Raw genomic sequence first — 17500 nt, 5'->3', positions numbered from 1 at the left:
AGTAACTTAAAAGTAACGTCTGTCGACGTGTGGCAACGATCGCGTAACGTGCCAACAACACGTTAATCATAGGTTAGAAATAAGTTTCGGGTACGCTAAACATTACCTCGGCGTGTCTCAACTTATGATTAACTTACAAGTAGCATGTTTTGACGTCTGTCAACGATCGCAGACCGTGCCTACAACTTGTGGCCAGTGTAGCGGAACGTGTGAGTCATACGCCGGCATACGTTGTGAAATTTCAAGCATGAAAAAATTTGAGGACAACCGAAAAGTACAACGTTTAAAGCCAACGTACAACGACGTATGGCAACGTACTACGACGTATGCCAGCGTGCTCTCAATGTTATCAAAACTTACCCATAACGTATTCAACGTGTGCCAGCGTTTTAGAAAAAAAATTCAAAAATCGGCATACGTTGGCTAAAACGTCAAGGTGTGACTGGGCCTTTAATTAAGCATCTCAGATGGCATCTCTGGTTGCTTGGCAACCCGTCACGCCACGGAATTATCTGCATTTCCTCGGCTTCAGGATCATCGGCCAGGAAATGAATCCAAGAAACTCTCTTTGTGATCCCTACCAGAGGAAAATCTTGATCATTGCTGTATATCTATAATAATTAATGTCAGTGTGTGTCCGTCCGTCAGTCCTTCTCCTCTATAACTCCAAAACCATGAAACCTAGTGGCTCCAAACTTTGCATGCATACTAAGGGAACATGAATAACATAACATAAGGAACATAAGTGATCCGAGGTAGTGCATGAATGAAAATTGGATGTTTGGGTTGATGTAAGCACCCATTTTGAATATAATTAATGGCCTTATTTAAAAATATCCTTTATCAAGACATTATCCTTCATCACCTTGCTGTCCCTCGCTGGGGTTTTAATTAGTCATTTTTTTTGGCCTGCTCACCAATGCCCTGACTTGGAATAGTCAGTTTCTTAATGATAAAGTTTTTTTTTCCACTTTCTTCACTCATTTCATCATCTATCTATAATTCCAGCAATCTCTGTGTGTGTGTCTGTCTATGTGTCTCTGTGTGTGTGTCTATGACCGCTGTTTCTCGACAACCGCTGGTCCGATCTAATTGAACCTTGCCAGGTATATTGCTGGGGACCTGAGGATGTGCCTTTTCAAGGTTTGATATTAATCAGACAAGTGCTTCCCAAGTTATGGCCATTTATTTACCAAACCAATGGCAAGACACGTTGTTGCGTGGGCGTGGCCGATGGGGAAGGGAAGCACAGCCACGTTCCCCATTACGGGTTACAACGTACGGGCTTCCGGAGAGTGATAACTTCGTGTATTCTAATAATTTCTCGATTTCTTATGCGCATTTATAGATAAACACAATGCCCCAAGTTATGATTGTTTTCATATTAGACGGTGTATAAATTTCGGGAACATCAGGGTGCTGGTGTGCTCCGAACCAGGAAGTAAATTTTTTCTCTCTCTTCTCTTCTCTTTTTGTTTTTCCTTGCCACGACATTGCGAAAAGGTAAAATACGTTGGCGCTAATTGAATAATTGGGTTTTAAAAATAAATTGTGAATAATCGTAACTGCGAATAATATCGAACTTCTGGGTCACGCACGTACGGGCACGTGAGAGTGAAGAAATGGTCTGTGTGGTTTATTTATTTATTTATTATTATTATTATTATTATTATTATTATTATTTTTTTTTTTTACGGGCACGTACTAGTACCTATGAATTGCTGGATACATTGCAATGCTTATTAATGCTAGGAGACACCAGCATTCCTGGCTTTATTTCATTTACGCCCCTGCCATAACCTCGAGAATCTCTCGATCTGAGCTGAATTTCAAAATATAAACTTCTTTATTGACTTCAGCAGGAGTTCCCACTGCTTAAAAAAGTGTTCAGTTGTTCATTTCGGACATTGCTTGACATTCCGGGCGTCTTGGGATGCATGGTGTTTATATGACCGATCGGCATTCGTGTCCTGGTATGGATCACTTTTCAGTACTCCAGACCATGGGAAAAGCAAAAAAAAAAAGCAAAAAACCGAGATCGATCAAAACCAGAAAATCTTCTCATTCATAATAATAACAATAATAATAATAATAATAATAATAAGTATTATTATCTTCAGATGGCCTATTGTTTTAACGTGTTTAATATACTGTGTTTTATACCACCTTATGTGGCTGAGGCCACATCCGCTGACATTTTGCTGCCCCTCTCAATGGCAATGACTGGTACCATCAAACATAGTTTTATTTGGTGCAGCATCCTTTCCTATCAAAAATTTAATATCTTGAAAAGATTCCATAAAAAGTACGCGAAACTGCATTCCTTTATAAATGAATAGGAAGGGATCAGAGGGGTGGTTGGGACTACGATCATCAATCAGCTTGATGGAGTTGGGGCAGCTAGAAACATTTGCCCAATCAGAGCAATATGGGTGTGGTTAATGGTGGAATATTACAAGGAAGTTGGTGACAGCAATGACCCACACATATTTCTTAAAGTGCGTACTACTTAGAATGTTAGATCGTCGATAAAGTATGTCCAGTTTCATTACAATGTGAGCATGTATATAAAGTTGTTCTACAAAATTTATAAATCGGTCGTCAAACATCAATATGTATATATTTAAAAAAAGTAAAGAACAAGTAATAAAAACAAAAAGGCAAAAAGCTTTCTTTGAATAATGATTGTCCATAGAAAAGTGTGTGTGTTTTTGATATAAGTTTGTCTTTTTTTGGGACAACCATTATTCAAAGATAGATGTAGGGGTGTTTTCACATTATCATTTCTCATGACCATCCCGACCCAGATTCCATACTTTTTGGAGTAAATCCCTACATCCTTTTGCATTTATAAATGTGTTTTTTTTTTGCTTTTGTATCGACTGCTATATATTGTTATGGTGGACCGTGGAGTGGATACGTGGTCAAATGTTCCACCTGAATGATCACCAATTCAGTGACGGATTGTCGTCAGAGACCATACACCATACGCTGGGAAAGCTGAGCAGATCTTTACTTCGGTTTTTGGCCTCCAGCCAACTATAACATGAATATGTTGCTGCAGCCGGTCCGTCCGTCTCATAGAATGGGGCCGAGCGATTGCACGCAAGACGAGCCGGCTGTGGTTTTTTAAAGACCTCCTAGCGAGGTTTGTCACACATTTCCAACGGCCGTGGACTTACTCATGCTGTGGTTATAATCCCAAGATCGAACCACATACCAGGCCAACACACAAGAGATGAAAACAGGTTTAATAGTGGTAATAATATTGAATGGGAGCCAGGGAAGAGAGAAAAGTATGTATCATGGTAATTCTTTTATTCAATTGGAAAACTCACGCGCCTATGATATCTCAACCAGCTTATCGTGTTTATCTTATCGCATTCATGTAACAGAGAGTAAAGGCAGATGGGGGAACGACAAGACGAACAATCCAAAAACCTTACCCTCAGACGATGCTTGTGTGAGGTCTTTCGGAAGGTCTGCTCTGGGAAGCTAGCAATGGCGCAGAGCCCTTCGCAGCAATGACAGGTCCGGCAGCGTCACTTCCTGAGACCCGTGGTCTCCTCGAACGCACATGCTTTTCCCAGCACCGCTGTCTCTGGGCCGGTTTCGTGGATTGTCTCTTTCTCTTCACACCATACCGAGCTCTTCTGCTAAACTTCCGCATGAACTGAAGGTGCCGTGCTGCACCAGGGAACCCCCGAACTGTACTATGAGCACCACAAACTGCTCCTTGAAACTCCTCCACATGCTTGGTGCCACCCTATTTTTACTCCCAGTGGTCCACTTCTCCACACTCATTTACCCATCGTCCACGCTCTCATTGGCTCTCCATGCAAACCTTTACGCCGTGACACGCCCACCACTGCTGGCATGCAGTTGTGATCTTTATCTCAGCGTGTTGCTATGAGGTGTACCATGTTGTCCTCCGAAGGGATCTGCTTGGTTTGTCGAGCTAGGGTTGACAGTTCGTAATCAGGAAAACACATAGACAGATAACAAAGTCATGATTTAAGGGGTTAAGAGGGGGAGTGGAGGAAAGTGGGGACTTTGACACATATGGAGAGGGAGGGGGAAGACGATTATCATCTGCTGAAGAAACTTCGACAGGTGGCCTGTCATTTTCACACAGATACTGTACGCTTACACTAAACATGTACTAATGGCTCGGTCAAGGCTAAATTACTCACATTAGCCCATATCACATCCCTGCAACAACACATATCCACATACAGAGAATTGCCAAATCATAGTATGATGGCTAGATGTTTTTGTATGTTGAAAACTCTGTGACAATCCATTGCACCCTCATGGCTGTTTTCTCCAAATGGTCTCTTTCTCTCTGTATTTTACAGATACCAATGTGTCTTGTGCACAAGCTGACTCAAAGACAGAATCTCAAGGGGCTTTGAGTGCACGGTAAAGGTTATCTACGTTGCAGTTTTATCTTCATTGTCTTTTATGTTTCACCAGTAAAGAACCCATCCTGATGAAGGGGGTAATTTGCCCACTTTTATCATGGCTATGACATATTTTAGTATGTAGAGTCCTGGTGATACACCAGTTACTGCTATATGATAAATTTTTTATGTCAAGTAGTTACGTCCCCCCCACTTCCCCACCCTAAACCCTGGGATGGTTTAGGATGATGATGAATTTTTTTTTAAATCGAAAATATTGAATATATATGCGTTGAGTATTGAAGCCGTCCTTCCTTGAAGAGACAAGTTCAGATTGTCTACCTCAAGGAAGGCAAGCTTCATCACCCAGCTTTCATCTTTGATAAGTTCAGCACACTCCCTTGTGTGCTTTTCCAGAGTAAAAATTTCACGTTATTTTTTGCAGCTCTTATATCCTTGGTAGTACTTTGCCTCTTGATAGCCACCGAAAAGAAGAGAGGGGACGAAAGAAGAGAGGGTGATGGTGTATTGCGCCGTGTGGGGAGAAATGTGATAAATGCTTCGTCATGCGTAGAGGAAATCGTGAATGCGTGTTAGTACCCCTGCTCTGAACGAGTCGAGGGGAAATCGTTGATGGCTCTTTGTGCATTCCGATTGAATGATTATAATTAGGGAAGGCAAGAGAAAGATCGTGTTAATCAGTGTGTAATAGCTGGTACATCCAGGGGAAGAGGTCCCCGGCTCTTTCGCACTTGCTCCGTGGCAGAGCCCATCTGCGCATCAGATCACGTCTGCCCGGTTCATTCCTGGAGGACTCCTTTTGGCTCTCTTTGATCCCTGAACGTACACGACTCTGAGTTCTGGGCTCTCCGGACTTATGTGGTCACTGGCCAAGGCGTGGTCAGTGTCCCGGCGCAGCTTGTTCCTCACGGTGCTGCCTTTGCATTGGAGTGCGGCTGTTGTCAGGCCATGCTCACTGGTCAAGCTCCCGGTTTGGGGGCACCGTCCTCTGATGACTCCTCCAATATATATGCGGTCATTCCTGCTCCTTTGGGTGCTGGACGTTCTGGTGCTACCAGATGATTTGGCTTTGTATTGTGGTTTTGTCATGAAATGTGGGTTTGTGTGTTGCAAAGTGTGCATGGCTGTACTGAAAAGAGGTGCGAAGAACGAAAGAGATTAAGAGGGATGGGGGAAGAGATAAATAGAGATTTAAGAAGAGAGAGGATTTAGATAAGAGTTACAAAGATAATTAATACCTGCTGCACATGCACAACACACTTCCCTGTCCACGAATGCATGGGGAAAGGTAATAGACTATTCAAACAAAATACTACTCAGATGTCAAAACTCCAGGGTTCCTTTGTGTTGCATGTAACTCCCCGGGGTCTTCCAAAAGCGTAACAATATCATACTCTGCTGATATAATTTCACACACAATCTGCTTCCCCACATCCACTGACATTTTGTTTCTTCTCTTAGCTACTGTGTCATTTGAGAGGGGGACTTTAGAGATTTTCTTGACGACGCCTTCATCCAACAACTCTTGGCAAATGTCTTTCATGCAAGGGAGAATGAGCTCCTCAGGAATTGTGTTCAAGAGTTCTTTGCTTTTGAAATCTGTCGAGAGACTTTAAATAAAGCTTTGAGAGCATTGACGTTGACAGTTAATGATTCATTGATTCAAAACTTTTGTACATTTTGTACACTTTGCTTCCTTTCAAAATAGTCTCTTGGCTTATCCTTGAGTTCATTACGCTTTGCACGAAGATGCCTGCTAAGTTTTGCAGGTTTCATTGATCCATTTGACAAAACTTCACCACATACCAAACATTGAAGTTTTGAAACAAAAGGAAATACACACAAGGAACTTGGATGCAGGAGGGGGGGACATTTGGCCCATCAAGTGTGCATTACATCTGCACCCTCTTTTTATTAACTTACCAAGGAGGGGCTGTGAGTGGGTGAAGGAGTGGGGATTTATTAATGAAACATCTCCATAAAACATCACTGTAAGTAAAAACATTATTAATGAAATACAATATTAATAGTAAAAATATGATATTAAAATCTCCACTGTTGATTGTAATAAATCCATATGTGATGTATGACTTGTCATAATGATGCTTGAAAGAGTGATGAGCTTTCTTTGTTGTTGTGGGGGGGATTAGTTTACTCGATTCTTCCTCCCTGCTGCATTTTGACGAACTGGTCTGTTTGAAGAAACCGTTCAGTGTTGCTTGCTTCGACATTGTCTGCATGAGGCAGAGACAATGCCGTAAAACAGAAAACAAGAAAACATTTTTAGCTCGCCTGTTCGAAGAACAGAGAGCTATAGCGATACCCCCAGCGTGAGCGTGAGCGTCAGCGTGAGCGTGAGCATGAAAATGTTAAAGTTTTTGGTGCAAGTTATTTCACTTAAATAAAACAAATGAAGATGTAAAAAAAAGTTACTTGTGTGGGGTACTGGTTAATTCGTAGAAGTAAGGCCTTCACACCTTTTGTTGAAATCGTGTAATTTAGCTGCCTCTGACGTCAGCTCCCTCCTAGTCAAATCCTCCAGCATGGCTGCCTCTCAAATGGAAGGAGGATTGGAACAGCATGCCATTGGTCTGCATCGCCGGCAGCTATGCTACCGGCAGCAATCAGCCAACCGATTGGTTGGAAGTCCATGCCGCTGATTGGATGATGACCTATCTTTGGTTCAGATGCTCATGTGGTGTTCATAAAGGGAGAGAGAGGTAGGGGGCTTTCAGAGAATCGAGCTGAGACCATGGGTGGAATGTGTTGCACTTGCACCACTGCTGAGTTGATGGCCCCACTCCCTCAGCAAATTATTGTCACTCCCTAATTAACTGAATTTCATCGGGTGTCGCTGGCGGCCACGTGGCAATAATATGTCTGTTTTTGTGCGTGCACTTTTCTGACGTCACTCAGTGGACTGGTAGCTTTCCTTCTTCTTCATCTGGAATATCTTGCTCAGAAGTTAATGGCTATATGTGTCAGCGAAGAAGAGAGGTGCCAATTTCAAATCACACTTATGCAATTTCAATCATGTCAATCAAATCACACTTGATTTCAAACCACTTTGCAGTAATTGGGCAACACAACACGCAAGGGAATCTGTTCTGTTCTTGCATATGGCAGCTTGGCTGCTGGATAGCTATCATTTATTGGGGCGTGGCTGTGCCACTGATGCTGTGCCCCTGTACCAGTACACTGGTACTCATTTTGCCGACCTCGGAAGGATAACAGGCTGAGTCAACCCCACCTGGTCTTAATTCAGCAGCCAACGGGGCTCAACCCCAGGACCTTAAAATCCCAAGCCAGCCACCCTAACCACTAAGCCAACACCAGGCTAAGCAAAGGAATGAAAAAAAACAGGAAAAATAGGACAGAGAGGAGATGAGAAAGAATGCGAGTTGGCATGATGGATGATGTAATATGGTGGTGCACTGCTTGTTTGAAACCCTGGAATAAAGATTTCCATTGAACCATCTCAGCAAAGCAATTCCAGAAACGGGAGAAAAGAATATCAAAGGAGTGAAGGTTTGTGGCAAGATGGTATGTCTGGAAATTATGGTAGTTTATCCTGGAGGGTATTATTGGAAGAATGTATGTGTCCCTGGAGGAGCTTGGGATGATCAGAGAGCTGAAATACCAGAGGGAACTGGACCGCAGGATAGGTGGTGAAAAATAATGGCCCTCAAACTGTTTTGTAATATGAGAGAAACTGGCCTTGTGCTTCGGTGTCATCATGGGAGATGTCAATAATGTTCAAAGCTTTAGGTTCCACAGCATCCATGAGAGACAGGTGTGATGCTGGGGCAGTATCCCAGAATAGAGAGGGAAGTTCGTACTCCATTGCACTACAGATAATGGCTTTGTAGGCTGTGAGTAATTTTGATTTTTCAAATAATGACTTGGAATGACAGAGGATGCCCAGTCTGAAGCTCGCTTTGGAGATCAGTTCTGTTGGGCCCGCTATTTACGGGTGATACGTTCCTGGGAAATGCCGCGAATAGCGAATCCATGAATAGTGGGGCATTGTTTCAATGGAAAAAAGTGGGGGAGTGGTAGGTTCCCGGTGGTTAGTGACTCACAAAAAATACCATGAATGGCGAAGCCGTGAATGTTGATACCGCAAATTGTTTCATTGGGAAAAAGGGGGATAGGTTCCTGGCGGTTCCTGATTCATGAAAAATGCCGTGAATGGTGAATCTGTGAATGACGAAGCCATGAATTCTGTACATTGTTTCAATGGAAAAAGGGGGATAGGTTCCCAGCGGTTCTTGGTTAACCGGGGAAATTTTTAAAAGTTTAAAATCTTTTCGGACGCAAATGCACATGATTACAGTTTCATAAAAAAATGCTTACAAATATTAAAAAAAGAAGACAACACCACGTACCGTTTCCAATATTTATTGAAGGAATGCGATTAACAGTTTATTAAATGTGATTAACCAACCGTGCAGTAAAAGTGAAAAAGCAAACAGCAGGTACTATTTCAAATTTTTATTTGTACAAACAAATGCAACTTTTAAAATGATGATGATGATGATGATGATGATTTAAAATCCAGTTACTGCATGCCTTTTGGTAACTGACTGCATGTCCTGCAGTATCTTATCCACGAACTTGACCATGAGTTTGCACCTCGACACCTCTTCCTCATCACTGCTCACCTTCTCTTCCTCCTCAGCCTACAAGGCAATAAGAGCATTGAACTCCTCAGGCTCGGCTCCATGTTGTCAAAGCCTTCCCCTCCCACCTGCTGTTCTAACCATACAATTTTATGTCTCTCCTCCGTGTTGTCAAGAAAACCTCTGAAGGTCTTCACTGCCTGTGGCCACAGGTTGTGCCAGCAGGTGTTGATGGTGGGGGCTTTCACCTCGGCCAGCGAATCTTTGATTATGCCAATGCAGTAGGCTATGTTGAACTCCTTCTAACACTGCCTGACAGTGAGCTCTGGGACTGGTTCATCATGTCCAAAATGTGGCGAAAGGTGCAGCGAGTATATTATGTTTTGAAAGTTGCAATAACCATTACCCCTGGGTCGAACGGCTGTATCAGGGAGCTGGTGTTGGGCAGCAGGAATTTCACCTCGGCGTTCGGGGGAGCCACCTTCAGGTCCCCTGGGTGGCCAGGAGCATTGTCAACAAGCAGGAGAACCTTGAACGCAAGGTTTTGTTCTGCCAGGTACCTCTCCACCTGAGGGACGAAACAGTTTTGGACCCAGTCCATGAAAATTGTTGCCATCACCCATGCTTTCCTGTTGACCCTCCAAACCATGGAAAGCGTGTGTTTGTTCTTGCTATGGAGAGCACGCGGATTCAGGGAACGGTACAACATCACAGGATTCGTCATACAGTCCCCTTTTGCATTTTCACAGAGGAAAAGAGTTACTCAGTCCTTTGCGGCCTTTAATCCCCTCGTGCTTCGAGATAAAAGTTTGCGTTGGCATCTTTTTCCTAAACAGGCCGGTCTCGTCCACATTGAACACTTTCTCTGGCAGGTACCCCTTCTCCTCGATGAGCCGTGCGAGTTGAGCAGGGAACACTTCGACCGCCTTGTGGTCCGCGGAGGAACACTCACCTGTCACTTTTATGTTGTGGAGACCGTATCGCTTCTTGAAGTGGTCAAACCATCCCCTGCTCACTTGGAATGGACTGAGGCTGCCCATACCTGCATCGCTCATACCCGTGCCACTTGTGCTAGCGCCATCTCTGCCAGCCAGATCAGATGTGTGTACATACGCATTTCCTTTGCGTGAATGAGAAGTCCACTTAAAGGCATGCTCTTCTGCGTGTTGTCCTCAATCCATACACTGAGCGCTTTCTCCATACTTTCTATGTGGACATCCCTACGTGGGTGACCACTTTGGTGTTCGGTACAGCACTCACCACAACACTTTCTTGGATCGCCTTCTCTTTATGCTGAATGTCATGAATGTTGGATTTGTTTACTCCATAGTGTCTGCCCACAGAAGCCATACTCTGTCCTCTCGACGGCAGGTCAATCAGATCCACTTTGTGACTCAGGCTCATCACCTTGTTCTCCCTCTTGGCAGTCGACACATCTTCAGCACTGGTCTTGCACTTGGGAGCCATGTTTGATCATTGAGCAGAACGAGCGCAGTGAGAAGCAAAACACCGGTCAATGCAACGGGGCGAGAAGAATGATTGAGACCCAGGACACACTGCACATAAGTAATCATGTGGTAATCGTGGGTAGCTGCGGGAGGGTGAGTAGTCTGCCCATTGTTGGGAATGAAGTGCCTATGCTAACATTTTACTCAGCAGTTGTTGGATATGGTGAAACATTTTAATTTTGCAAGTCTTGCATGTTAACGGTTTACTCATCTGGGGTTGATGTGGTGAAACATTGTAATTATGCAAGTATCCATGCAAACATTTTAATTAGGAAAGTCTTGCACATTAACGATTTACTCATCTGAGGGTTAATGTGGTGAAGCATTTCAATTATGATTGAAAAAAACAGGCCGGTACCATTTATTGATACCATTTATGGTTTAGTCGGCAACTAAACTGTCTCCCCCACGAGGTTTTCTGGTGAAGAGGGTGTATTGATATGGACACCCAGCAGGATTGAAAACAAAACCTGTGAAAGGGCAGAGGAGCTCCTTGCGAGCCAATGACCATCCATATCGATTGCCCAACTGTGTCTACGGCCATCCTCCTGCAATGTGTAACCTTTCCTCGGAGGTTGGTGGCAGGATTTGCACTCCGGCCACCATAAAAGCCTTCGTTTTTGCAAAACCCACAAATGTAAGGAAATCTGAAAACCCACTCCGTGGGAGTACCTCCTTTGCTGATGCCCTCCGCAGTGCAGCTCACTGGATGAAGGGATTGGGGCAAAGCCTTCGGGACCCCCATTCATTGGTGATAGGAGGAAACGCACGGGATAAGCCTCCAAGGTCAGATTGTGGTGGTGTGTGGCGGAGTGGTGCTGAGGTGTCGTCCATCAGATGGCGATCTCCTTGGGTTAACCTGAGGTGGTCCCTTCGGATGGGTGCCTGGAATGTCCTATCCCGAAGAGAGGAGGATCACCTGTCTCTGTTATCATCTGAGCTCAAGCATTTGGACATCGGTATTGCAGCACTCTCTGAGGTTTGGAGACCGGATAGCGGCGAGATCATGGCGGGTGGTTACACCTGCTATTGGTCTGGTCGCTCTGAGGGTTACCATACCCAAGTAGTTGCTGCAGCTGTTTCCAATAAGCTGACCCCAATGATAATTGAGGTAACACCGGTCAACGAGCATATCATGAGATGAAGGGTTCGTTAGTCCTTGGGTGTCATTTTCCTGGTCTCTGTGTATGCTCCGACTGAGGCGAGTGATCTCACCGTGAAGGATGCATTCTATGCCGCACTCAAGTCTGTGGTTGATCAATGCCCCAGGTGAGATATTCTTCTCATCTTGGGGGATTTCATTGCATTGTTTGGAACTGATAGGGATGGTTATGAGACAAGTGTTAGTCCCCATGGGTCTGGAACTGTGAACCAGAACAGCACTAAGTTCCTTGACTTTGCAAGAAGTCATGGACTGAGGGTGGCTGGTTCATGGTGTCAGCGCCCACAGGCATCGCTGGACTTGGTATTCCAACGCTGGTGGCGTGGCAAAGGAGATTGACTATGTGCTGATTGATGGTCACTCGAGGATGATTTAGAACTGCAGGGTCAACCGGAGTGCTCAGTTCCTCAATACCAATGACAGGCTTGTGGAAGCAAGTCTGAAGTTGCAGCTTAAATCCAGGAGGGTGGTACCATCCCATCATAGGCTGGATGTTGGCAAGCTCAAGGATGAGAGAGTAGCTGAGGAGTTTGCGAACAGGCTGAGTGGGGATTTGTGCGGTCTGGGTGCTCTGGGGAAACCTAAAGATTTGTGGAGGGCCTTCAAAATCACCATCCTTGATGTTGCCTGTGCATGTCTTGGAACTCACCGCAGGGCAAAGAAGAATTTTGTCTCTCAAGGGACACTGTTTACCATTGACCAGAGTCGCAGGGCCAGGCTTAATGGCAGAGCTGAGCTGTTCAGGGAGCTGAGGTGTAAAACTGTACTTGCACTAAGGGTGGACAAGGAGGCCTATGTGCGAGGAATCTGTGAGGGGGTAGAGCATCACCTATGGTCAAGTGATTCTCGTCCTGCTTACAGGGGAATTCACGCATTGCATTCATCCAAGCCCATCCCTTGGTGTACTGCAGTGAGAGCAGAGGGCAGTGAGCTCTTGGCATAGGAGTCCGAAGTGAAGGCCCGCTGGGCCGGTTACTTTGAGCGGCTGTACCAGGATGATCCACCAGCTGCCGAGTTGGATGTCAGGGGTGTTACAACCCCTATTGCTGACTCTCCAATCAACTGTGATCCACTTTCATTTTTGGAAACACAGGCTGCAGTGAACAGCAGTTGAAATGGGGTAAAGCTCCTGGGATCTGGGGCATCCATGCTGAACTCCTTCAGTCTGGTGGAAATGCTGAACTCGTGTGTTGCATGCAGTTCTGTGCTCTGCCTGGAACACAGGCATCATCCCAACTGATTGGAAAAGGGGTCTTCTTGTCCCTTTCTGGAAAGGGAAGGGTGATCACCAGGACTGCAACAACTACCGAGGGGTGATGCTGCTCTCAGTGCCCGGCAAGGTCAGATAATTGTGAGAGGGTTCGTCACCATCTGCTTGAGCACCAGCGTCCAGAGCACTCAGGCTTTCCACCAAAGAGGACAACGATGACTGTATCCTTGCTTTTCGGGTCCTCACTGAACACAGATGAGAGTTTCGGCAGGGGCTGCTTGCAGACTTTGTTGATCTTTGCAAAGCGTTTGATTCAGTGAATCGGGATGCCCTCTGGAGGATTCTTGGTCTTCGTGGGGTGCCACCAAAACTGATCAATGTGATGTCTGAACGATATTCTGGTACTGAGAGTTCTGTGAGATGTGGTAATACCATCTCCGACTTATTACCTCTGCCACTTATTACCTCGGGTAAATCTGGCAAACAGGACGACCAATTGGTCCGCCAGCGAAGCAACGGGTTCGCTCTCCTTGCATATATATATATATATATATATATATATATATATATATATATATATATATATATATATATATATATATATATATATATATATATATATATAGTGGGGAGAACAAGTATTTGATCCACTGACGATTTTGCAGGTTTTCCTACTTACAAAGCACGTAGAGGTCTGTAATTTTATCATAGGTACACTTCAACTGTGAAAGACGGAATCTAAAACAAAAATCCTGAAAATCACATTGTATGATTTTTAAATAATTAATTTGCATTTTATTGCATGAAATAAGTATTTGATCACTGACCAACCAATCAGAATTCCGGCTCACACACCTGTTAGTTTTGTCTTTAAGAAGCCCTCCCATTCTCCACTCATTACCTGTATTAACTGCACCCGTTTGAACTCGTTATCTGCATAAAAGACAACTGTCCACACTCAATCAATCAGACTCCAACCTCTCAACAATGGGCAAGACCAGAGAGCTGTCTAAGGACATCAGGCACAAAATTGTAGACTTGCACAAGGCTGGGATGGGCTACAGGACAATAGGCAAGCAGCTTGGTGAGAAGGCAACAACTGTTGGCACAATTATTAGAAAATGGAAGAAGTTCAAGATAACAGTCAATCTCCCTCGGTCTGGGGCTCCATGCAAGATCTCACCTCGTGAAGCCTCAATGATCATGAGAAAGGTGAGGGATCAGCCCAGAACTACACGGCAGGACCTGGTCAATGACCTGAGGAGAGCTGGGACCACAGTATAAAAGAAAACCAAAAGTAACACACTACGCCGTCATGGATTAAAATCCTGCAGTGCACGCAAGGTCCCTCTGCTCAAGCCAGCGCATGTCCAGGCCCGTCTGAAGTTTGCCAATGATCATCTAGATGATCCAGAGGAGGAATGGGAGAAGGTCATGTGGTCTGATGAGATCAAAATAGAGCTTTTTGGTTGAAGAAGAAGGATGAGTACAACCCCAAGAACACCATCCCAACCGTGAAGCATGGAGGTGGAAACATCATTCTTTGGGGATGCTTTTCTGCAAAGGGGACAGGACGACTGCACCGTATTGAGGGGAGGATGGATGGGGCCATGTATCGCGAAATCTTGGCCAACAACCTCCTTCCCTCAACAAGAGCATTGAAGATGGGGCGTGGCTGGGTCTTCCAGCATGACAATGACCCGAAACACACAGCCAGGGCAACTAAGGAGTGGCTCCGTAAGAAGCATCTCAAGGTCCTGGAGTGGCCTCGCCAGTCTCCAGACCTGAACCCAATAGAAAATCTTTGGAGGGAGCTGAAGGTCTGTGTTGCCCAGCGACAGCCCCGAAACCTGAAGGATCTGGAGAAGATCTGTATGGAGGAGTGGGCCAAAATCCCTGCTGCAGTCTGTGCAAACCTGGTTAAGAACTACAGGAAACGTCTGATCTCTGTAATTGCAAACAAAGGTTTCTGTACCAAATATTAAGTTCTGTTTTTCTGATGTATCAAATACTTATTTCATGCAATAAAATGCAAATTAATCTTTTAAAAATCATACAATGTGATTTTCAGGATTTTTGTTTTGGATTCCGTCTTTCACAGTTGAAGTGTACCGATGATAAAAATTACAGACCTCTACGTGCTTTGTAAGTAGGAAAACCTGCAAAATCGGCAGTGTATCAAATACTTGTTCTCCCCACTATATATACGGTTCTGGAAACTGCATGCCTCCAAAGAGATGACATCCAACATATCGTGGTCCCAAGACAGTTATTCCATTAATATTCGCTGAGATAGTCCCTTCCCTTTTGTGTGGTGGGTCAAATGGGATGTGCGTTGCGGGGGTCTCATAGCTCGGTTTGCTTACACCACTAACTTCATTTCGACTCTTCTTTTCTGCTTATCCCTGAGGGAAATCCGAATTTGCATCCAACACGTGCAGGACGTGTAGCACGTGCCACGGCTGCAAGGAAACCACGATACCCTCGGAATAACTACTGCGGGGGAGGGGCATAGAAAGGCGGCGACGGCACCGCATGAGCATTTACCGCACAAAGCTCCCGTCCTCAAGCGATCCTTCAACTCAACTTTTGCGGTAAGTTATACAGGATGCTCGGCAGCTCGAGATGATCGACTTGAGCTTCCGATGATCTGGGATGAGATTGTTGGTTGCATTGAATAGGCATACGAATGAATATCTCTTAAAGAGGCTTCACCGATGTGGTTTTGCACAACACAGATGCAAATTAACGACAACCATGCCACGCTGTGCATGATACAGGCGAGGCGTACTTTTCAACCTATTTCTGGACTAATGATATCGATCAGGATTCGCCCCGCGCTCACGATAGCAGAATCTGGCGAATGCGAGCGCTGACCACGTGGGCCATGGCGGATCCGCGGGTACTGCATGAAACATGCATGGATTTATCCTAACACTTTACCGTCAGTCCTCGCTGGTGGCTGCGGATGTTCCCCACAGACGGCAGACGTTTCCTCGCCTCTCCGGACAGCGAAGCCGCATTCAGGCAGAGGCTTGTGTGCAGTCCGGATTGCTCAGGCCACGTGACGCATCACGGAGCAGGCATTGATCAGCGCTAATCGGAGGTGCCCGGGCAGGCATGCGGGACCGTCGCCACCCTTGGCCGGTCATCAGGGCATGGCCCGGGGGTTCTTGCAAGGCAATTCATGACACGGAGTTTGGTGTAGGCGATTCATATCAGGTCGTGAGGTTGGAGCAAGACATTTTCACGGCGTGGGGCCGCCTTGCCAGAAGGAGAATGTTGCCGCTTCCGGCCATCGAGGCCGGGCCGCGCAGAGGGCCGGGGCCAATCAGAGCGCCCGGTTCAGGTGACGATGCGTCGTTTTGGGGTGCCCCCCTCTCCCGTGCCGTGGGGCCTGTAAATGTCGGAGCGGTGCCGTTCGTTCTCTCTTTTCCCTTCCTCGCCTCCCACACACGCTGGACTTCGTCATCGCCTGCTCTCTTCCCTGCCTCACCTCCCGTACGAGCTGGACTTCGCCATCGCCTGGACTCCGCCCTCCTTCGTCATCGCTGGGACTCCGCTCTCCTTCGTCATCGCCTGGACTCCACCCTCTCAACTCGTCCCTCCTTCACGCCAACAGTTGTGTCTCGACGCTAGCTGCACAAAGCGAGAGACGACGTACCAGCGATCGGGGAGGTATCGCACCATGGAGCATTCCCCCCAAACGTATTGGTGGCGTGTTCGGGCAGTCAATTGTACAAGGTACCGAGAGACCAGAGCCTCCTCTCCTCTCCCTTCTTGCTTCAATAACTTCTCTTCATGGGGTTTTGTGTTTGTATGTGTGCGTGTTTGTTGTCCTGGCGCCTGTCCACATAAGATTGCATAAGATTATTATTATTATTGTTTTGGGTTAAGTCTGCTCTGTGTCAGCTTTCGTAAGTTGCTTGTACATTGCCGCACCTCACTCTTCTTTCTCTCCCTGCACAACACACCCTAATAAACTATTTCCTGTGCCACATACATTTCCTTGCTTGCTTGTAAATAAATAATTATTAGAAATGTTCCCTGCTCATTTTTGTCTTTTCCTTCATTTATCCAGCATGGTCCGAATTTTAGCTTAGCCGGGACTTTATTCCCAATGATCCATTCCTTTTAGCCGGTCCGTCATTGGCAGTGTTGCTTGGCTGCATCTGATCCGGGAAAGTGATCAGATCCGGTAAAGTGATCCAGTTCAGACAAGGCATACCGAGGGCGTGTTCCCCAGTAAATAAATCACGTGGTTATTTTTAGGTAACCGGATTAACTAGACAGAGGACCCAAAGTCACGTGGTTGAGTTATTGGCGTCCACGGTCGGTTGACGACCCACCACGTCACGGAATTATCCGTGTGCGACTGCCTGCAATTCTGGGGAGTCTGGTGGGAATTCGAGATAGCTTCCCCCCCTGGTGGTCTTCTCACCCGACCCCCGGCCCGTAAATATATATAAATATATATATATATATATATAAATATATATATGTATATATATATATATATGTATATATATGTATATATGTTTATATATATGTATGTATACATATATATGTTTATA

At 45.4% G+C, this 17500-nt stretch overlaps 2 protein-coding genes across 9 annotated transcripts in view; one reads left to right on the top strand and one right to left on the bottom strand.

Moving 5' to 3' along the window:
• Positions 1 to 3691, bottom strand: part of ACOX1 (acyl-CoA oxidase 1) — a 104194-nt gene extending 100503 nt beyond the window's left edge. Inside the window, exon 1 of the mRNA XM_085883883.1 lies at positions 3447 to 3691. The gene's annotated coding sequence lies outside the window, so the exon portion shown is untranslated. The remainder of the gene's footprint in view (positions 1 to 3446) is intronic.
• FBF1 (Fas binding factor 1) overlaps positions 1 to 17500 on the top strand; it is a 215869-nt gene that overhangs the window by 11739 nt on the left and 186630 nt on the right. For 6 of the 8 annotated variants that reach the window (XR_015058923.1, XM_085883880.1, XM_085883877.1 and 3 more), the window contains one exon: positions 4359 to 4422. Coding sequence is in view for 6 of the 8 variants with exons in the window: in XM_085883877.1 (XP_085740003.1) it covers positions 4359 to 4422 (64 nt within the window). In the remaining 2 variants the exon portion in view is untranslated. Of the gene's footprint in view, positions 1 to 4358; positions 4423 to 15176; positions 15521 to 17500 lie in introns of those variants that run through there. The other 2 variants (XM_085883879.1, XM_085883876.1) reach the window with 1 other exon arrangement.

This window comes from Eptatretus burgeri, chromosome 6, assembly GCF_056783735.1.
Source record: "Eptatretus burgeri isolate ZD-2024b chromosome 6, Ebu_testis_v1, whole genome shotgun sequence".
In the NCBI taxonomy this organism is placed as follows: domain Eukaryota; kingdom Metazoa; phylum Chordata; class Myxini; order Myxiniformes; family Myxinidae; genus Eptatretus; species Eptatretus burgeri.
This window is presented reverse-complemented; position numbering and strand designations above follow the sequence as displayed.